This window comes from Myotis daubentonii, chromosome 5 (genome assembly GCF_963259705.1).
Source record: "Myotis daubentonii chromosome 5, mMyoDau2.1, whole genome shotgun sequence".
NCBI classification, from domain to species: domain Eukaryota; kingdom Metazoa; phylum Chordata; class Mammalia; order Chiroptera; family Vespertilionidae; genus Myotis; species Myotis daubentonii.
Window position 1 is genome coordinate 54,042,125 of NC_081844.1, and position 22,607 is coordinate 54,064,731.

Here is a 22,607-nt window from a genome sequence, read left to right on the forward strand (position 1 = left end):
TGGGCAATGGCCAGACCCACCACCTGCAGCACACACAACCCAGGAAGCCAGCTTGCTACAAGTCAAGGTACAGGAAGTCAGACCCTATCTCTAGTAACCACAAGTCCTGTAACAATTGGCCCCAATTTTCCCCTCCCACTTTCAATTCAGGAGGAGCAAATATGTGCCTCCGAAGCAATAACTAAATCTCCCTTCTAGCTCCCCATGCCAACAGCATCCCCCAGGGCACACCTGAAGCCTCGCCTTTTCCCCCTGTGAAGTGCTCTGCTCCGCTGCCTGCCTGTCAGTCTCAGCCAAAGCTCGAGGGATGTGGCGGGCTCCCTTGCTGTAGCAAGCCCGGAATAAACAGCCTTTGCTTGTTCTCATTTGGTTGGTCTCCATGGATTTCCACAGTGTGCGTGTGTGTGAGAGGGAGCGCTGTGTACATGCGTGAGTGTGTGTGTGTGTGTGTGTGTGTGCGCCTGTCTGTGTCTATTTTTTGGGGGGTGGGGCGGGAATGGCAATGTTGGGGCTAAGAGGGAGTGCAGGGGTAGCCTGCACTGACTACAAATCTTATCATTTCTGGGTTTGTTCCCTTAGCATCTGTCCCTTCTGTTTTGGAGCTGATGGGAGGGAGGGGAGATAAGGAGACAGGAGGGAAGGGAGGAGGGATTGGATGAGAATCTCATCTGTAACACAGAGAGGTGGTTGTAAAAGCCAGGGTTTGTTGGGATAAAATAATAGAGTCCCCAGAACCCGCAAGCACTTTCTGTTCATGCCCTCCTGAGTGTGAGGCGTCTCAGGCGTCATTGCCCCTGCTGTGTGCCTGCTGTTTCCTGCAGAGGCTCCCGGTGCCTCCCCATCGAGACTGGGGCCCTGACTTCCTGCCACGAGTGTGTCAGGATTTAATCTGAGGCTGGGCGGCCACTTGCCAAAATTAATGGTTGGTAAAATTAGAACAAACAGGGGTAAGGTAGCCCATTACCTACCACACAGTCTCCCTGTGATTTTAACTGCAGTAAAGAGATCACCAAGGTGCTGCCATTTTCTGATCAATGATGGTAATTTTCTTCCCCCCAAGATCAGTTTAATCACGGCAAGGGTCTCAGAGAGCACAGAGGTCAAAAGGAAATTATACGGTTGTGCAGGATGTCTCCGCGGCCTCAGTTTATTCTGCACATCATTCTAACCGATGGAGGGCTGTGCTTGCTCAGAAGTAACGCCGGTGCACTTGTAGCAGCTCTGAGGAACCGTCTGGCCAGGCCTCTGCAGGGGCTGCAGAATGAGACTGTCTGTGGTCCAGCCACAGATACCCGACTCTGCAAGGCCTCCTGCCGGCTGTAGTTTTAAAATCAAAGAAACCAAGGCTGACACCTCGCCCTTGCCAAGCACGTGCCTCAAGGCTGGGACCCAACAATGGTTTTAACAGGGGGTATGTGGCGAAATGAAGAGAGCTCCAAGCCCTGGGCCTCTTCTGTGCCGGTGTGTGGCAGCTGGAGAAATGCATGCGAGTACAGGGTGACTGCCAACCAAACTCAGCGCCAGAGGCTCTCAGAGCCAGTGGCCTATTCCCTTGCGCAGCGAGAGTTTGATGGATAGTTCTTTCCCTGTTGCTTTCCCATCAATCATCGGGTTTTGATCGCGTCTATTTTCTTCCACCATTTGTTCTGTGTTGTCACCTAAAGGGCAAAGGCATATTGAATCAGGAGTTGACTTAATTGCCAGTTTAAAACATTAAAATCCATACTGTAAATCCATTAGCAAACTGCTCATTACACGAATCACCAACCTACTTCTTGTGCATATGAATGGAGACAAACAGTGACTAATGACATTAAAAGCAGCAATGCACTGAACCAAAAACCAATGGCTATGTCAGGGGCAGAGAAATTCCAGTCACCTCGAGTGTTTACACCAACCAGATCACTGCAGGTGAAAGCTACTGGAAAGTGGTGTCTCATGATAACCTACAGGAAAGGTAGGTATCTGATGCCTCTGTCTGCCCAGTCTCTCTAAGCACCATAACAACCATGATTATGAAATTGCATTCTCTAGTGCTTAGGCCCTAACCCTAAACCAATGGAAGGACTTCGGTTAGAACACAAAAACCTAACACTCTAATCTCCCTGAATACTGGCCTAAACAGACACCTCCTGCCTGCATTGTTTTAATTGGGTAGAATTTCCACCCCATTCTAATCCAACTCAGTCCTATTTTGCTTGTTGTTAACAACCTCTGAGGAATTTATTGTCATGCAAAGAGGAAGAAAGGTGAAATGCAAATCCCGCCCCCTCCCCCCCCCCCCCCCAACAGACTCTGCTTTGGAAATACACCCTTTAAAAGATCATTTCTCTCTTACCATATGGTCCAGCAATCAGGCCCCTTGGTAGTTTTCCAAAGGAGTTGAAAAATTACATACACACAAATATCTGCACAGGGATGTTTATAGCAGCTTATTTTTAATTGACAAAATTTTAAGCAACTAAGATGTTCTTCAGTAGGTGAATGGATAAATCACTGTGGTACATGCAGAATATTATCCAGACCTAAAAAGAAACGAGGTATCGAGCCGTAAAAAGACAAGGAGGAATCTTAAATGCATAATGCTAAGTGAAAGAAGCTAATCTGAAAAGGCTACATACTGTTTGAGTCCAGCATATGACATCTGGAAAAGGCGAAACGATGGAAACAGTAAAAAGATCAGCGGTTGTCATGATGGGGAAGATAAGACATTTTGGGGGGGCTAGCAATCTGAATCTGTGCTGGTAACCTAATGCCCATTCTCGATAGCCTATAATTAAGTCACTGCCCCTTTTTCCACAATCTGGTCTTGCAAGACCTGTTTACCTAGGTACTCCCATTTTGCAGAGGCCATAAACCATGAACAATACACAACCCCCGGAGGGGTTATCAGCTCTGGCACCAGGCCAGGCCTTTAGGTGTGGGCTCACCGCCTCCATCCCAACACATGGGGCTTTTTGCAAAGCCCGCGAAAGGTCCGGAAGTCCCATCCACATTTGGGGGACAGAGAAACCAAAGAGTATTAAGGGAGAGCTTCCTCCATATTGGTTTGCTCAGGATTTGGAGGGGAACAGTCTCCCCTGAGTCACTGTACTAGTACATGTGAAACATCTGAAAATAAATGGGTTTTTCCTGTATCTCCGATACTCCTGCATATTTTTCAGTCCCCTGGTAAGTTCTGGAACAGTCAGGGGTTGGGGGAGGGGAGTGCTGAGTGGAACAGAGGGTCTTTAGGCCAGGAAATCTACTCTGTATGATAGATACCACAGTGAAAATACATGTCATTATTACTACACATTTGTCCAAACCCATAGAATGTACAACACCAAGTGTGAACTTTGGGTGATTATGACGGGTTCATCCGTTGTGACAAATGTACCAGCCTATGGGGGATGTTCACAATAGGGAAGATTATGCATGTGTGGGGGCAGGGGATATATGTGAAATCTCTTACCTTAATTTTTCAGTGAACCTAAAACGGAAGACTTAAAAAAAAAATAAAGTCTTTATAAAGAAAAAAAGGAAAAAAACAAAATGAACAGAAAATAACTCCCCAAAACAAACATAAAAAGATCATTTCTCTCCAGGGAAGCAGAGCACACCTTTCAGGCTTGGGTGTGGCATAGTCCTCTCCCTCTCCGTGAGCCTTGAGGGAGGGGCATTCCTCCAGGGCCCAGGAAGGAGGCTGGGCCTGGCTGCAGAGAAGTGGCCTGCCACGATCTCATGGTGCTGATGTCCCTGCACTGTCCACCATGGCAGGACTAGCTACACGGAGTTATTTAAACTTAAATGAATAAAGCAGAAAACTAAATATTCAGTTCGCACTAGCCTCATTTCAAGTGCTAATGGCTACTGTCCTGGACAGCACCGGTTTGGAACATTTCCACCATCTCAGGAAGTCCTACTGCTGGCTAGCGCTGCTCTAGACGCAGCCACAGGGACTCACCTGTGGGTTGAGTAAAATCACAAATCAAGAATGCATGTGGTTCAGGACCGCCCCGCCCCCCCCCCGCCCCCGCCCCGACTCAGATTCCAAATGACACCTGAGCACCGACACCATTTCCACGGGGACAATTTCCAAAATCAGAGACCCACGGCTGGGCCGGGGCTGCAAAGGGCTTGGGAGGCGTGCTAACTGCATCAGCAATTGAAGAGCAACTTCTCTTTTGCAATCCTTGCTGGTCTGACAGGCTCCTGCAGAATTACATCACTTCCTAAAAAAACAGGCAAACACTTCTCCTTCAAGTTAGCACCTACCCAAACAAGCAGGAAACAGGAAATGTTCACGTTTCAGGGAGGCTGAAGCCAGCGCAGCATCGTGCGGGAGGGAGCGCCCAGGCCATCTGACATGAAGGCTCCCCGTGCTGCCCTCCTCTGTGCCCTGACAATCGCACTCTTCCTCACTGGCCGGGCTCAGGGTAAGCTACCTCCACTGCAGGAGGAGGATAATGAAGCCTTGTTCGGTGCCCCAGGCTCTAGAACTCTGCCAGGGAGGCTAACACCCAGAAAGTGTAATCCTTTTTTTGTGAAAGAAGTGGAGGAAATTCGAACTGTCTTTTTACGGTGGTGAGGGGGGAGGGTGAACTTGCCTTTCCCTGCAGCTATGAAATCGCGCTCTAGCTCGATCGCGTGACCTCCCTGCAATCTTTTTTTCTTCTAAGATATGCAGGTCCCTGTAATTTACCAGCTTTAATGGGCATATTAAGAAAACCATAAAGTCTTTGGCAGTTCATGGAAAAGAACGTTTCATTCAGCTGAAACGGAGAAATAATAATACATTTGATTTTAATAGTGTGGGCTGAGAAGTCTGCTGGTTCCAAACACTCCTCGAAAAACTGTGGTGTGGAGATTTACTGCTGGAAAGTATACTACAGAAAAGCATACGTTTAGAAAAATGCAAACAGGAAATTATCTGAGGGTTCCCAGGCATCCACTCTTAACTTTTCAAGAAAGGTCTTTCATTTGTTTTTCTTTGATCTTGCTACTTTGGGGGACTATGTCTTTGAGTTGATTGTTATTGATGCTTTGCTTAAAAAAGTGATATGATAATAATTGCAAATCAATGCTACTGAAAAAGGCAAAATGTTAAATCTAGTTCTTTTGAGCTAAGAGCAGCTATTGGATACCCTTGGCAGTTAGAGCAAGCATGGTCACCCTCAAATGCCTCTTACGGTTGTGTTGACTCGCCCTTGGGTAAATAAACTTGCTGCCCATGGTTTCTTCAGGGCATGCTACCTGCTTCTGGTGTAGGGCAGAACTTCAAGCAACAGGCAAGTTCTCAAGCTGCAGTTCTTTAAATAGGATGGGGCATTAGGCACTGATGATCTAACAGATGTGACAACTTCCCGGAGATTAGCAGTCAGCATGCAACCACCCCCATCCCTCCAATTTCTCTTTGCCTGTGAGTGCTCTGCACATGGTCCCTCCAGGCTTTGAGGTGGGAAATGAAAGGTGAAAGGCAAACCATTCCAACTGAAAAGGTGTTTGGTTGAAATTGAGGTTAGCGTTTAAAGTAAGTTTGGGGGACAATGTTTCATGCACAAAGTTTTGGAGCTGGAAGGGAGCCCAAAGATTATGCAGCTCGAGCTGCACTGGGGGTCCAGGGGAAGAAAGTGAGGCGGAGGAATTTGTGGCGTCTGAATCCCCACTGGTCAGACTTTCTGACTTGGACTCCAGGGGGCCAACCACACCCCCTGCCAAGACCACTGAGCTAGACTCCCTTCTCCTCAGGGCATCCCTCAGCACACCCAAGGAAGTGGAGCCTCGCCATCCCATTTCCACCTCTTGTAACCCTTATGACTACCACAAACACCCCCCTGAGATATTACTAATATTAACCTTGCCTGAGGATTTTCTTGAGCTTCTTAAAAATGAATAGAAGTATTTGCAATTGGGGAGATGCAGAAGAACAATCTGGAGACTCAATCCTTAAAACTTCTCTTTCTGAGGCCCTACCTGATCATGTGACTCTTCCACTTAAAGACCTCCAGTGGCTCCTCGTTTATGCTCCTTGGACTCACACCAATCTCCTTCCCAGTGGCACCTTCTTCCATGTGTCCTCCCACTCCCTAGCCACACCCCTCTAGTCACACTGAGCTGTAGTGTTGACAGGTAGTGTTGGCATGTCAGAAGTCAAAGACAAAAGGCTGCATTTAAATCACAGATGATAATCTGCATTGTAGTTGAGCACAGGGTTTATCTAGCTAATCCAACACATTTATTGGGCCCTTCCTGGATTCCCCAGGTCTGAAAATACAAAAATGCCACTTGCAAAATGCATGTTTAATCAAAGGGTATTACTTTGAGATTAGTCAAGGAAAAGACTACTCTAAATGAATATATATTTTAAAATTAATTAATGTATATCCTTTTGATCTGATGGTGCCTAAGACTTGAGGATGTGAGTTGGTTTATAGGTGTCACACTTGTATTTCCTTGGGTTCTTCAAAAATTACCTTGGAACTGTCTGGTGGGAGAATCCAATCTCCTGAACAGCCCGACTTTCCCTTGCAAGCGTATTGAGGGATATATCTCAAATGAGGCCTTTAGTAACCACAATCAGGCAATTCCTTGAGGCCTTCCTCATTACCTCTGAGTCAGCATCCTTCTCTTTATGTAGATTGAGAGCCTGATGAAGAATTGATTACTATCCCAGTGAGTAATCCACTTAGAAGTCACCAGGAGAGAAATGGGAAAACAGCTTTTCTGCAATTTTGACCAAACAGAAGAGCATAGTTAAAGGAAAGCTCTGGGCCCAGGTATCTTGACCAGTGTCAGATGCTAAGAAAGTTCAGACTCAAGGTGACATTCTGCCTCCGGAGTGAAAGGAGACATGTCTACCTCATTCCTTACCCTGAGCCCTGTCAGTGTCAGCCTAACACTATCCACAAGCTAAAAGCAACTTGTCAGATACCAAAGGCCCGGGATTTATTAGCTGCTGCAAGCAGGATGGTTTGTAGAAAGAAAGTCAAGGGCAGAAGGCAGAAACAAGGTGGCTGCAACTGTTCGGGTGGCCAGAGTCAAACACCGGATTGGACAGAGAGGGCTGGGAGATAGTCTGGGCTGATTCAGAAGAGTAAGAACCATGTAATTACTGACTAATGAACCTTCAGAGGGAGATAAAGAACAGGAGAACATACCAGTTGCATAAATGAAGTGGCACTTTCTGTCACTGTCCTCATTTCAATGAATGTGACTGCCACCTGCGATTGTCTGGGACAGTCCCAGTGAAGCACTTATAGTGATGAGAGGGAACATACACAGTGCTCATTACATGCCAGGCACTGTTCAGACACTGTCCATGAGCTAATTCATTTAGTTCCCCTAACAGCCTTAGGCAATGGGTACTAGTATCCCTGTTTTACATATGAGAAAACTGAAGCACAGAGAGGTTAAATGATTGGCCCAAGGTCACACAGCGAAGCAGTAGATCTAAGTAAGATTCAGCTTCAGGAGTCTATGCTCTAACCTTATACTATATTGCCTCTGGGTTTTCAGGCTACGTGTCTAGTTTCAGGTTTGGAAAAATATGTCTCTGGTGGCTTCCCAACCGTAGGTAGACACATAAACTCTTGGCTGGGCGCTAAGGTCACTTACCACATGTTAATAAAGAAGCTGTATGTGGTGTGGTCAGAGACTGGCTGACAGGAAAAGGAGTGGTGAGAGTTGGGTTAAACTTTGGCCTGGATAGGGGGAAGGGAGAGGCTGAAAGGTATAGAGTGAACAAAACAGAATCTGGGGATTAGCATAGTTAACACCAGAAGCAGGTAGGCTAATGTTGAACTCACTGGGTAAGAGGCTTCAGGGTGTGGGAGCCAGGGAGGAAAAGCCCAGCCTTGTTGTGGGAGAGAGCTGACCCCAAGGACCAAACACACACACATAAGCAGAGAGGGATTTGCTGAGGCTTAAAGTCCCTCTGTGTCTAAAAGGATGACCCAGGAAATCAGAAGAGGGCAGAATCTTGGCTGGGATGAGCCCAATTCTATAAAGAAACAATGCAGCCTGCAATTTGCCTATTTGTGTGTAGTTTGTATAGTTTGCACCACCCTCAACTGTTGGCAAAATGTGGAGAAACAGGAACTCTGAACCGCTGGTGGGAGGGCAGATTAGTGCCCTCACCTAGTCTGTCTTACAGCTTACCACATCCATTGGGCTTTTAATTTCAGCTATCATATTTTTATTTCTAGAAAATTTTTCATCTATATTATAGATATATTATAATATACTAGAGGCCCAGTGCATGAAATTCATGCGCGCGGGGGGGGGGGGGGGGGGGGGGGAGGTGTCCCTCTCACAATCCAGGACTGTTGGCTCCCAACCGCTCATCTGCCTGCCTGATTGCCCCTAAATGCTTCTGCCTGCCAGCCTGATCACCCAATAAACACTCCCCTGCCAGCTTGATTGCCCCTAACTGCCCTCCCCTGCTGGCTTGGTCTCCCCCAACTGTCCTCCCCTGCAGGCCTGGATCCCCCCAAACTGTTCTCCCCTGCAGGCCTGGGTCCCCCCAACTGCCCTCCCCTGCCAGCCAACTTGTGGTGGCCATCTTGTGTCCACATGGGGGCGGCCATCTTGTGTGTTGGAGTGATGGTCAATTTGCATATTACCTCTTTATTAGATAGGATTATATATATTGTGTCTTGGTTTTATTATTTTCTTGTGTTATTTGTTTCTTCTTTTATGTCTTTATTTTATTTTTTTAATTATTTATTTATTTATTTATTTTTGAAATAATGTTTTATTTTTTTATTTATTTATTTGTTTTTATTGCTTAAAGTATTACAAAGGGTATTACATATGTGTCCTTTCCCCCCCCCCCCCCCGCCCTTGACAATCCCCTGGCCTCCCCTACCCCCCAGTGTCTTATGTCCATTGGTTATGCTTATATGCATGCATACAAGTCCTTCGGTTGATCTCTTGCCCCCCTCCCTCCTGCCCCCCCACCCTCCCCAGCCTTCCCGCTGCAGTTTGACAATCTGTTTGAGGCAGCTCTGCCTCTGTATCTATTATTGTTCAAAAGTTTATAATAGTCTCTATTATCCATGAATGAGTGAGATCATGTGATATTTTCCCTTCATTGTTTTGTCTTTATTTTAAACACTAGAGGCCCAGTGCACAAAAATTTTTGCACTTGGGGGCGGGGGGTTCTTCAGCCAGGCCTGTGTCCTCTCGCAGTCTGGGACCCCTCAGGGGATGTCCACCTGCTGGCTTAAGCCTGCTCCCCAGGGGATTGGGCCTAAGCTGGCAATCAGACATCCCTCTGGCAGCCCGCAGCCCTCAGGGGATGTCCACTTGCCAGCGAGGAGCAGACCTAAGCTGCAGTCAGACAACCTTAGCGCTGCTGAGGAGGCAGGAGAGGCTCCCACCACCTCCGCTGTACTGGCAGCCATCAGCCTGGCTTGTGGCTGAGCAGAGCTCCCCCATGTGAGAGCGCACTGACCACCAGAGGGCAGCTCCTGCATTGAGCATCTGCCCCCTGGTGGTCAGTGTGTGTCATAGTGACCAGTCATTCCCAGTCTTTCTGCTGTTAGGGTCAGTTTGCATATTACCCTTTTACTATATAGGATAGAGGCCTGGTGCACAGGTGGGGGCTGGCTGGTTTGCCCTGAAGGGTGTCCCGGATCAGGGTGGGGGTCCCGCTGGGGTGCCTGGCCAGCCTGGGTGAGGGGCTGAGGGCCGTTTTCAGCCTGGCCACATCCCCTGGTGACCCAAGCTCCCAGCCTCTCCTTTTATTCTTTTTCTGGAATTTATTTATCTTCTATAATTGAAACTTTGTAGCCTTGAGCATAGCCCAGAGCCGGCCAGGGCAGTCGGGAAGCTTGGCTTCCTCCATCACCAGGGGCAACCCAAGCCTCCTGCTCACTCCAGCTCCGTGGCTGCCATCTTAGTTGGGTTAATTTGCATACTCTGATGGGCTGGTGGGCGTGGCTTGAGCATAGCGGAGGGATGGTTAATTTGCATGTTTCTCTTTTATTATATAGGATATTATTATTTGATAACTTTTATCTGAAGATTTTGTAGACCTACTGGTATTCTTGTTGCTTGTATCTGTCAACTCCTATTCATGATGGAAATCTTGGGGCCACTGAGGACAGAACCTGGCACACAGAAGGTGACTCACCCTATGTAGCAGAACCCCAAATTTTCTGATCCTATCACCAAGCTACTGTAAATGCTAACCAATACAACACCTGCCCTGTTACCACAAAATAGAGTTTGAAAGAAACTCAGACAGGGATTGCTGGGCTTGAGGAGGGCTGGTACTTAGACCTCAGACTTAAACCTCAGCTTGGGATAGGGAGGGGCAGGCCTCTGGAGTCACAGAAGGTGGTGCCCAAACCTTATTAAAAGTGCAAACCAGAGTTAGCAGTGGAGCCAAGTCACTAATCAGAAGCAGGTAATCAAGGAGACCAAAGTGATTGCCAAAGAGAAAGAAGCAGACAAAACCAAATTCAAAACCAGAGGAGGAGCCAGGCCCACAGTGTCAGGATGATGGATGACGGTGGATCAGCCTGACTTGGAGTTTGAACTTTACTGAAATCACTGCAGTTGCTTATTTTTTCTCCCTCTTTCCCTTTCTCTCTCTCTCCCTCCCTCCATCTCCTACCCCTTTTGTGTTTTTCTTTAATCTTCAAGCCTCCATCTCTGGGCAGTCCTGTGGCAACCTTCCTCACAGCTCTCCCTGTCTCAACCAACTCCACAGTAACCTCAAGATAATAAAAAGTAGCAACTGACCTTTGAGCTAAGGATGATTTTTTTTATTTTTAAATAATTATCTTTTAAGAAATTACATAATTGCCTGTATTTGGCCTCTTGGCCTCAAGATCTAAAATACTTATTCTGTGACCCTTTAAGAAAAAGTTTGCCAACCACTCTAGTCAATGTGGAAATATTTAATATAATGCCGTGTTATCCGTTTCATTTTTCTCTATTCTTTTCGATTGGTATACATTCACAATGAAAAATAATGCGAGAGCCTGTTGCGTTCTTTCCCAGCACTCCCATGTCCCCATCTCGCTCCCCTCCATCGTTTCTTTCCAGAGATTTCCCCAATCTCCTTGAAAGACATTTTCATTTCCTCACTTGCCATTCATTCCTTGGCCCATTGCAATCTGGCTACTATGTCAACCACAGCACTTGCTTTATCTGGGGTACCACTGCCCCTTAATAGCTTAATCCACAGGACCCATTTCCGTCCTTAATTTACATTTTTCTCGGTGGCACTTAGCATAATTAACCAATTATTGAAACTCTCCTCTTCCTTGGGTCCTACAACACCATCTTGGCTATGTTGCCAACTAACAAACTTTAGAAGAATATTTAGGCTGAGTCCTAGATTAATCATGGAAATAACAAGAAACCATCTCTGGAAAAAAAGAAAGAAACTATCAATGAGTAAGTAGAATAAGAGCAGGAATCCAAGAATGGACCACCGGTAGAGAATTTATCCATGTGATTCATCCCATTAAAACAGGGGTCCTCAAACTACGGCCCGCGGGCCACATGCAAATACAAATATTGTATTTGTTCCCATTTTGTTTTTTTACTTCAAAATAAGATATGTGCAGTGTGCATAGGAATTTGTTCATAGTTTTTTTTTTAAACTATAGTCTGGTCCTCCAATGGTCTGAGGGACAGTGAACTGGCCCCCTGTTTAAAAAGTTTGAGGACCCCTGCATTAAAACTAAATGAAAACAAAATAAATACACTGATAAATATTGAAAAGAGGTTAATAAGAGAGTGAGAATAGCACAACATCAGTTACTCAAGCTGTAATACTAAAAATTCTGACTACTTGAGGTGCATTGGCTACTTGGGATGGCAGGGCAGGATTGATTCTCTTTCAAGATGAAATAGGATCAGCAGCAAACCAGCTTTGGAGACCTGTTGAAGGGCATTGCCGATCCTAGAAAATCTCACCCACTATTTTGCTCCCCTCAGACACCTCAGGCACTTGCTTCCTCCCTGACTCCCCAAGAAACCTTCACACAATAAATAGACTCTTGCTCTCTGCCCCACCATAGGTGGGTGACAGGGAACTTTTGGTTGCACCCTCTCCTCATTCTTCCTGTAGCTCACGGTGAAGCTACATCAGTAGCCACATCTCCTTTCCCTGCTTTCCTGTTCTCTGATTTATCACAAAGATACATCTACCACTTATTTTGTGGTTTGTTTCTGTCTTGCAGTTGCCTCTCTGGCAACGCTGAGCTTGTGCTGGTGCCATGCCAGGACGGAGGGCCGAGGTGACCCACACAAGAGCCCAGCCACTTTTTCCCATGGGCTGTGTTTCTCCCTGCCCCACTCAGAGGGAGGCTGGCCTAGGCAGCAGGTAGAGGGGTAGGGCTTGGCGAGGAACATAGGTTATTAAGTTACTCTTTTAAATGGTAATTTTGAAATTGAGAGAGAGGGAAATATAATAAACAACAGAAACCTATTCAGGTTAGTAATGATAATAATTTCCTTTCATAATCCTTGATCCTTTCATTTGTAAAGCACTTTGTGTCTACTATCCCACTGATGGTAGGAAGAAGTTTTAAATGTTAAAAGTGTGTCTGTATCCTGTCCCATAAAAATACATACATTCCTGCCCTAGCTGGTTTGGTTCAGTGGATAGAGTGTTGGCCTGCAGACTGAAGGGTCCTGGGGTTTGATTCCAGGTCAAGGGCACATGCCTGGGTTGTGGGCTCGATCTCCCCGTGGGTGTGCAAGAGGCAGCCAATCAATGATTCTCTCTCATCATTGATGTTTCCGTCTCTCTCTTCCCTCTCCCTTCCATTCTGAAATAAATTATATATATAAAATGCATACATTCCTGGCCCAGCTGGTGTTTCTCAGTGGTTGAGCATCAGCTATGAACCAGGAGGTCACTGTCTGATTCCCTGTCAGGGCACATGTCTGGCTTGCAGCTCGAATCCCAGTAGAGGGCATGCTGGAGGCAACCAATCAATGATTCCCTCTCATCCTAGATGTTTCTATCTCTCTCTCTCTTCCTCTCTGAAATCAATACAAATATATTTAAAAATACATACATTCCTTTAATTTTCTAGTCACTACAGGCCAGAATAGGATTGCAGTGCACAAAAATGTACTTGGATGGTGAAAAACCCAGCTTCCCCAGATGGTTAACTTCAAACTAGAGACAGCCTGAGGTCTTGAAAAGTCTGATTAGATATGAGCAAACTTTCTCTAAAAAAAACATCAAAATAAAATAGAAAGAGATATCAGGGCCTCGTGTTTTAATCCTATATAATAAAAGCCCAGCGACCATAACGGCAGAAGGACCGCTGGGCGAGTCACTATGAGGTGTTCTCGGTCCCTCCCCCCCGGCCAGCAGGCTCTGAACACCACCAGTTGTGAACGGGGAACCGGGGTGGGTGGCAGGGGATGCGGGTGGCACCAGACCAAGGTCCCCGCCTTGCCAGTCGCCCCACACACAGAGGGTGACGGGTGGCAGGGGTGGGGCTGGCGAGCGGGCAGGAATGACTGACCTCTCAGTCCCTCCACGGCCATCAGGCTCCCATCGCTGGATGGTGAGTGGGGAACTGGGGTGGGTGGCTGTGGTGGGCAGGGCCGGCTGCCGGCAGCTGGGGAAGATGGCCCTGATCACAGGCTAGGCCTAGGGACCGTACCTGTGCACGATCTAGTCTGATAATAAATTGCAAATGCGGGTGTGTATTTCTTAAGGCAATGAGGTAAAAATACAATCTGGCTTCACAAGCCGATTCCCAGAGCAGATGACTGCATGAAAGCATCTTACCAGATGACCCTCCTCAAAATAAGCAAAAAAAAAAAAAATTTTTTTAACAGTCTTTCAATATAAGGAATTTTCATTGCCGATGGCTGACGTGAAAGGGTGTACAAAACATCAGCACTGCTCTACCTAAACTACCCTTCAATATGTAAAATCTGCCATTAACGTTCCGTGAATGCTTTTGCTTTGCATCTGTTAAACCAGCTGTTTATTCTGACGCTGTCTTCTTCAAGTGAGTATGTCAGGAAAAGCATATCAAGCGAATGTTTTCATTTAATAAAAACTGTCAACTACGCAGTACAACTGAGCTTCCAATGAAAACTACACTCTCTCCACAGTGAGCATCCGGTTCCCAGGAGAACCAAGTCCCTTGGCCTCTATACGTGGGAGCCATGGGGAACGCTAAATCCCCTGCCAAAAGCATAAATAAACAAAACTAAAAAATAGAAACATGAAGTTTCATCACTAGGGATTCACAACTTTGCGTTAAACAATTCCTCTCACACCCCAGTGTCTTTAAAAAATTCAGGTAGTTTTTTGAGAGAAAACTACCTTTGGTTCCTATTTCTCTTCATGATAAAGAATACCCTGTGTGTTTTCCTGGAAGGGGGTTGATAGATGGAGGAGGGTATCAGACTCCTTTATTTTTTAAATATATTTTTATTGAAGGGAAAGAGAGAGAGAACCATCAATGATGAGAGAGCATCATTGATCAGCTGTCTCCTGCACTGCCCACACTGGGGATTGAGCCTGCAGCCCAGGCATGTGGCCTGATCAGGAATCAAATTGTGACCTCGGTGCTCAACCACTGAGCCACATTGGCCAAGTGGATGTTAGACTCTTGATAACAAGGTGAGAGGTGTGACTTTTTACCTCAGGCTAATATGGCCTATTTTACATTTTCTAAACAACTGTTTATGAATGGCCACGACACAGCAGACAGGTTCCAGGTATTGTGATAGATGTAGTGTGAAACAGTGGAGGAGACAGACAATAAGCAGGTATGGTACATGAGTGATGATTTCAGACACTAAGCAATAACTTAATACTGTTTTGAGACCAAGTGAACCAGAGAAAAGACAGAGCACTTCAGAGACAGTGTCATCTGGGGTCCGTGCAGGAAGGTGTCCCAGAGGCCCAACAACAAGGAGGGTCCTCCACTTTCAAAAAAAGGGAAGTGAGTCATTTGCTTCACTGAGAAGCAGTCATTTCCTCTTAGTGATGATGCTGAGAGCAGTGATAAAGGTGGCCACGTGCCCGCTCTGCTGCTAGAGCTGCCAGGCTCCCCTCACCCATTTCCCCCATTTCCCACTTACAAGGATTCCCCCAGGGTCCTCACCAGATGTGTGAGATAGGAGTCCCAGATTGTTCGCATGGATATTGTCAATAATCATTTGTAACTGACTCTATACACGGTGCAGCTTATTGTCTGGATTAAAAGTAAGTGAAATACTTCAGCTTAGTTTCATCATTCACATGACCACTCCCATGATCTCTTCATAATGCTCCATTATCTGAGCAGAGAAAGAGAAATGGTGGGAGGGAGAATTCCTGGGAAAGCTTGTGTTGGGGTCATTTAAGACAGCCATGACGGGCCACCTGAAAGGAAGAGAGAGCTAGGGCCAACCTGCCTCCTTGAGCCCCCATTCCTGCTCCTCGCCCCCCTCCCCCCAATGATTCCACAGGCAGGTCTCACATAGGGTACATAGCCACACCAGCTGACTCTCTCACAGCCCATTTGCTCTTAATACACTGTCCTTGCTTTTTCTTCTTTTCTGTACTTTTGCTTGCTGATGCCTCTCTCTTCATTCTCACATGTGATCCTCTTCATCTTTATCTACTACAGCTTCTTCTGTTTTTACTCCCCAGCCCCACCCCTTTTACTCTGAAATATGTTCAAACTTAGATAAGAAGATACAACAGTAAAATGTAGAAGTTACATCAGGCAGATTAGTCTCCTGGAAAACAAGCAGATAAACAGATAGGTCTATAGATGGGGAAAGAAATGGGTGGAGAACAGAGGAAATAACAAATGTACGGACACCTGGCATGTGTGTGGTACCTTGTGGGTTATACAGCATTTTCATGTTTGCTCTTCATTCAAACACCTTGGGATAGGCCGAGCAGCAGGCCTCCTTTCTTGGCCTTTAGGAAAGGAAGGGCTGGAGAAGTGAGGGGCTCTCCCCAGGCCCCACAGCTAGAGAGGGCAGCACTGTCTCAAGCCACAATCCTCCTCCTCCTCCTCCTTCCTCCTCCTCCTCCACTACTACTTCTTCTTCTTCTTCTTCTTCTTCTTCTTCTTCTTCTTCTTCTTCTTCTTCTTCTTCTTCTTCTTCTTCTTCTTCATTTATCTTTATTGTTGAAAGTATTGCAGATGTTCCTTTTTACCCTTCCATTGTTCCTCATCTACCCAACACCCTACTGTACTATTGTCTGTATCCCTGGGTTATGCATATATGCATGTACGTTCTTTGGTTAATCTCTTCCCGTTACATCCTGTCCCCTACACAGTTAAGCCTCCTCTTCTGAATCCAAATCCTTTTTTCCACGATGCCATGGAGATGCCCAGGAAGTCCTCACACAATAGAGGAATTGCTCTACACCTTCTGCAGGGTTCATTCTGCAACTCATTACCTAAAAGAGAGTTCTGGGTTCCTCCACAGTGGTGTTGGGCTCTTAAGGTTGTACATGTCACTTCTATCCAAGAAGCATAGGATGGCTCCTGTAGGAAGTCACTGTTGACTATAATGGGTCTTAACAAGTGTTTCTTGGTAAAGACTGGGTCCCTGGTGTCTTAGGCCGCACAGTGTCAGAGGGTCCCATGTCCATTGGGTTAAGAGTTTCTGTTAGCCCACAGGCCATGGGAGGAGCTTGTAATGCTTCGGAAAAAGTCCCCCAGCTGCCCTCTGCCAGCTCCACTCCCATCCCTACTCATGTGACTTCGGCTTCTCTCTTGTTTCCACCTTGATTTTGTCCACCTCTGCTTTTCTTCCTCTCACCTTTGTCCTCCTGATTACTGATTTGATTCTATGGCCCACCTGGCTTTCCTGTTCTCCTTTGAGGACATTTGATGCTTCTGGCACAAATTCTCGGGGCTGATCCCCAACGTTTACAACTTCTCCCTCTTTCCCATCCTAGACTCCCTGCTTACCCAGCCTTTTCCTGACTTCATCTCTGCCAGTTCTCTTGTATGATGACTGAGCTAGAGCTGTCTTGGAGAAGTTGTGAGAGCAGACCACCAAGAGTGGTTTGGTGCTGTTCCCCTTCCCACTACATCCAACACCCTCTTCTCTGGGGCCCCCACTCTTGAGATACACTGCAGAAAATACTTGCAAATGTGTAAACTGGAGGGTGTACAGGCCTGTTTGTTGTAGCATCATTAAAAATACAAAGAAATGACCTAAATCTCTATTAATAGGAATAGGTTATGATACTTCCAAGTAACAGAAGACAGCTTTCTATATGCAGACATGGAAGAATCTTTGAGTCAAATTTTAAGTGAAATAAACAAGAGGCAGAACAAGATTTAACTTCTTTTGCTACCATTTGTGTTAATAAAACAAGAAACGATACTTGTATAGGCACAGAGTTTCTTGGGAAGGCAGCAGAAACAGTGGCTATCTCTGGGGAAGGTAATGAACTGGGGAAAGGGTGGTAGTGAAATTTCCTTGCTGAGCTTAGTACCATGTGTACAGCACCTATTCAAAAATTCTAATGAAAAACAAGATCGAGGCTTTAGAATCAACATAAAGATGTGGAGATAGATGGGACCTTGGGGATCACTCCTGTTGCACAGATTAGGACATTATCATTAAGGGGTAAATAATGTGTCCAAATTCCCACAATTACTAAGTGAAGAGCAATGACTAAGCCCCTCACTGTCACTGGGCACCTATGCTTGAGGGAATGCAGAGTCAAAACCCTACGTATCAGTGGGACTTACAGCATAAATGACGGTGTTATACTCCAGCCCGAGACATTCAAGACTCAGTTTCTTCACACTGTAAAATGTGAACAAGAGCCCTAGTTGGTTTGGCTCAGTGGATAGAGCGCTGTCCCTGCGGACTGAAGGATCCCGGGTTCAATTCTGATCAAAGGCACATACCCGGGTTGCAGGCTCAATCCCCAGTAGGGGATGTGCAGAAGGCAGCCAATCAATGATTATCTCTCATCACTGATGTTTCTCTCTCCCTTTCCCCCTATCCCTTCCTCTCTGAAATTAATAAAAATATATTTTAAAATATGTGAACAAGAAAATTGTGAAGATTAAACTAGGTAGTGCATGTTTATCCTAGTGCCTAGCACATACTAAGCACTCGATAAATGTCAGTGGCTGTTGTTTATTACTTTGAGGCTATTGTGAGGGTTTGGGCAGGGAGAGCTGTGAGGAGGGTTGTCGTAGGAAAGTCTGGAGATGAAGGCTTGCAGAGTAAAGAAAAGAGAGAGAGACTTGATTCTCATTTATTCAGCCACTAGAGAATTTTACTGAGTAAATGATGTTTAACATGGAAAACATACATGTGAGAGGGATATTGTAGAGAGAAGTTCTGGCCCCTTTCACTCAAAAAGGCCACTAATGGCCAGCAGTGACCAGCATTGTCTCTCATGCTGAACAATAAATGTACACAACCTAGGACCAGCTGCTGCCCTTCTTTCCACTTCTCCTTCATTTCCTTTCATCAGAAAGCCCTCATTTTCCCTGCTGGCCTATTTATTTTCCTATTTTCTTTTCTTGGGGGCCACGGGTCAAGTGGTGACTGAGCGTGCTGGGTGTTCCACTGGGAACTTGCTGGCCTTCCTTGGAGAGGCACTGGGAAGACCCTGCATCCGGGCAGCTTTGTTCACAGCGGTCTGGGCTGAGAAGCCTAGCGAGAGCTCTGGCAAAGCCGAGGCTTCTGGGGAACCCTTCCTCTCCCTTGCCCTGTAAGCCAGGAAGCCACCTCCTTAGAAACTGATGGGCAAGAAAAGGAGGTCTCCTCTCTTGTTCACCACTTTGTGACTTGTAATCATTACATTCCAGCCAGGTTCTGCGATCAGCCCTCCTAGGTTCACACCCTCACTCCTCCGTGATAGCTCTGTGATGGTGGGCAAGTCCTGTAACCTCTTTGCCCCAGTTTCTATCTGAAAAAGTGGTGAGAACAAAATGAATTCATCCAGCTAAAAGGCAGAGCACAGGGCTGGGCTCTTAGTAAGTTCTTTACAAAGGTTAGCTTGGGATGGTAGCAGCAGAAGACAGCAAAAGAAATAAAAGGGAAATCTGGGTGTTTGAGAAAGATCCATAAGCACTGACCTCAAGGAAAAGGGTCATTACCACCAACTCCACTTGTGTATGTACCCCTCCCCCAGAACCTCCACCCCCTTAGTCAGGTCTTCAGTGGCCTGGATTTTCAGTAAAGAATGCAGTTTGGTTCTAGCAGTCCTGCAAGCGAATGAGTTTAATGAGGACATTGCCCTGGTAGACAAATATCTTTTCCTGACACAGGATGATATGTGAGATATCAAAGCTTGAGTGAATACAGTATTGACTTACTTTATTTCAAAGACATAAATATAGGACAAAGTCACTTAATCCAGAAGGCAGAGGTCAATAAATGGTAGATTTTTTTTAAATCCTGCTTTTGGTACATTCAAGTGAGGAATACCAGTTAGTTATATCCTGCAGTTTGTCTTTGCATTGATCACTCATGTGATTATCAAGTGGATTCCCTGGTCTTGGGGAAAACGGAAATGTTTATATATATACTAGAGGCCTGTTGCACGAAAAGATTCGTGCAATAGGCCTTCCCTTCCCTTGGCTGCAGGCATTCGTTTTCCTCCAGCTCTGGCCAGAGCTGCGTATGCAAATTAACCGCCATCTTTGTTGGTGGTTAATTTGCATATCTCGCTGATTAGCCAATGGGAGGCGTAGTGAAGGTGCGGTCAATTACCTTGTTTGTCTATTATTAGATTAGATAACCAAAATAATTAGACTGGGATCAAATAAAGGTTTTATAAATCAAGTCAGAGGAATCTGTTGTCAAACAGTAATGCATCTACACAAGGTACTAGATTGCCTCTGCTGTCAGCAAACTGCGGCTCGGCAAACCATGGCTCGCGAGCCACATGCGCCTCTTTGGCCCCTTGAGTGTGGCTCTTCCACAAAATACCGACTTCTGTGCATGGGCCACGAAGTTTCAATTGCACTGTACATGCATGCCCGCACGTGGTATTTTGTGGAAGAGTCACATTGAAGAGGCCAAAGAGCCGCATGTGGCTCGAGAGCTGCGGTTTGCCAAGCCGCAGTTTGCTGACCACGGAGCTAGGTCATTCTATGGAGCACTGGTCTAGCCTGTAGTAACAGGGCATAGTTTAAAACAGCCAACTTTTCCATTTTCATAACACCTTAGAAAGAGCTTTCACAAAAATTAACTCACTCGATACGTGTTCTGTAGCCTAAACTCATATTCTATTTTCCTCAACGGGCCCCATCTGAATGATAGGCAACATTGTAACATGACAGGGTGAAAACCTTTAGCCCACCTACCCATGACCACCACATAGCCAGGCGAGGAAAGATCTTCCAAATAATAGTCTTTTCCAGTGCTGTGATGAATCACCGGATGGTTTTCCAACACAATCTGAAGTTCAAACAGAATTAATGTGCTTAGAGTTTCTATATAGGGGAAGCTCTAAAGATTCATTTTACTAAATAAATTTAAATATTGGTACCATTTCTTTAGTCTCTAAATTCCCCTTGAGAATTTCACTTTACAAAGGAAGTACACATTGTATTTTTATTTAGAATCCAGGAGGATTTCTGTCAGATAATCTCAGAGGCAGACACGTTTCTCGGCAGCATGTGAGCCCTGACACTGAAATCGAAGCAGTCGCCGCAATTTCAAAAAATTATTTTCCATTGATAGGTGACCTTTTATTAAAAGTGTTATGTGGCAAGTACCTACAGTACATGTGGGCTTCGATTTATTCAGAAATGTTATTAAAATATGATACCCTATAGGACAGTGATGGCGAACCTATGACACACGTGTCAGAGGTGACACGCGAACTCATTTTTTTTGGTTGATATTTCTTTGTTAAATGGCATTTAAATATATAAAATAAATATCAAAAATATATGTCTTTGTTTTACTATGGTTGCAAATATCAAAAAATTTCTATATGTGACACAGCACCAGAGTTAACTTAGGGTTTTTCGAAATGCTGACACGCCGAGCTCAAAAGGTTCGCCATCACTGCTATAGGAGGTGTCTTGGAATATGAGCCATGACAGGGCAAAGGTTTTTAATGCCTTTGATGAAATGTGTCTAAAGTATCGGTCAAGGCTAAGCTGCCTGCATTTGTGGGAGGTTTATCTGGACTCTGATTCCATGTTCAATGTACTCCCAGCTTGAGCTCCATTTATGTTACTTCAAAACTCTGTATCACTCTGAACTGGAAGGCCCAATTCAGGAAATCAAGTTTACCACTGGATGCATGTAGAAAAATTTTTTTTAAAAATCATTGAAAACATAGCTGCTAGCTTTGTCTCCAAGGCGATGTCAATTGTGTGTGTGTGTTCTCACAGAGTCAGAACTGCCTTCTTCTGAGGCAACAGAAGAGTCAGAAGGTGAGTCAACAGATGTCACCCAGAAAGTGGAACCTACAGATGAAGATACTCCTGTTATAAGTACAGTTGCTGCACTGACCACAGAAACAGTAACTGAATATGAGAATTATACCAGCATTGGTGAGGAGGATACTCAGCTAGAGCTTATACTGATGGTGTTGATCCCGTTGGTTGTCTTGGCCCTCCTACTCTTATCAGTGGTACTCATTGTAATCAACTATAAAAGAAAAAAATCTAAACAAGGTAAATATCTTGTGTGTTCCCAATCCCAGACAATTGCTTCATGGGTCAATGGACAAACACTAAAACAAAATACTTTTGCTTCTACACAGAGCTGCCTTCTAGCCAAGGATCTCAGAGTGTTTTACAGACATGTGAGTATTATCTTAATACCTGCCTAGAGTTGGGGATAAGAGAGGAGAAGGAACTGAGAGGTTTTAAGATAAGCAACAAGGATTATATAAAACTAGAGCCCTGGTGCACGAAATTTGTGCACTGAGTGGGGAGGGGGGGTTCCCTCAGCCTGGCCTGCGCCCTCTCGCAGTTCAGGACCCCTTGGGAGATGTGTGACTGCCAGCTTAGGCCCAATCCCCCTGGCTGTCAGACATTCCTCTCGCAGTCCAGGGCTCTCGCAGTCTGGGACCACTTGCTCATTACCACCCACCTGCAGAGGAGGCAGGAGAGGCTCCTGCCACCACCTCTGTGCTTGCCAGCCATGAGCCCAGCTTCTGGCTAAGTGGCGCTCCCCCTGTGGGAGGACACTGACCTCCAGGGGCAGCTCCTGCGTTGAGTGTCTGCCCCTGGTGGTCAGTGTGCATCATAGCAACCAGTCATTCCGCAGGTCTTTCCACCATTTGGCCAATTTGCATATTAGGGGTTTATTATATAGGATAATAGTAAGTCATGAATGACATATTTCAATGAAATTTTCCAGGGTTTAAAAATGCCATATTTTGTTCTTTTTTAAAAAGAGAATGTTTTTAGCCTAAATTGAAAGTTAATATACACAGCTACCAGCTCTGAACCTAATCCAGATAATGCCCTCTTATAATCTTGGCCAGTAGATCAATGTAACGTGTTCCTACGGTTGGAAAGGGTAAGGATGGTGAAGTAATGGGGTCAGGGTTGGGAAGGCAGGGACCGTGGCCTCATTCTGCAAGAAGGGGATTCTTCCACCGATATTTCTGCCACAGATATTATTTTCTCCCCCATGCCACATTCCAATTTGATCTTGAAAAGGCCTGGGTGAAGCAT

At 45.7% G+C, this 22,607-nt stretch overlaps 1 protein-coding gene across 2 annotated transcripts in view; it reads left to right on the plus strand.

Moving 5' to 3' along the window:
- The first annotated feature begins 4,262 nt into the window (after positions 1-4,262).
- TMEM154 (transmembrane protein 154) overlaps positions 4,263-22,607 on the plus strand; it is a 42,340-nt gene continuing 23,995 nt past the window's right edge. For both annotated transcript variants that reach the window (XM_059697828.1, XM_059697830.1), the window contains exons 1-3: positions 4,263-4,418; positions 21,312-21,596; positions 21,686-21,727. In XM_059697828.1, coding sequence (XP_059553811.1) covers positions 4,349-4,418; positions 21,312-21,596; positions 21,686-21,727 — 397 coding nt within the window. In that variant the 5' untranslated portion in view covers positions 4,263-4,348. The remainder of the gene's footprint in view (positions 4,419-21,311; positions 21,597-21,685; positions 21,728-22,607) is intronic.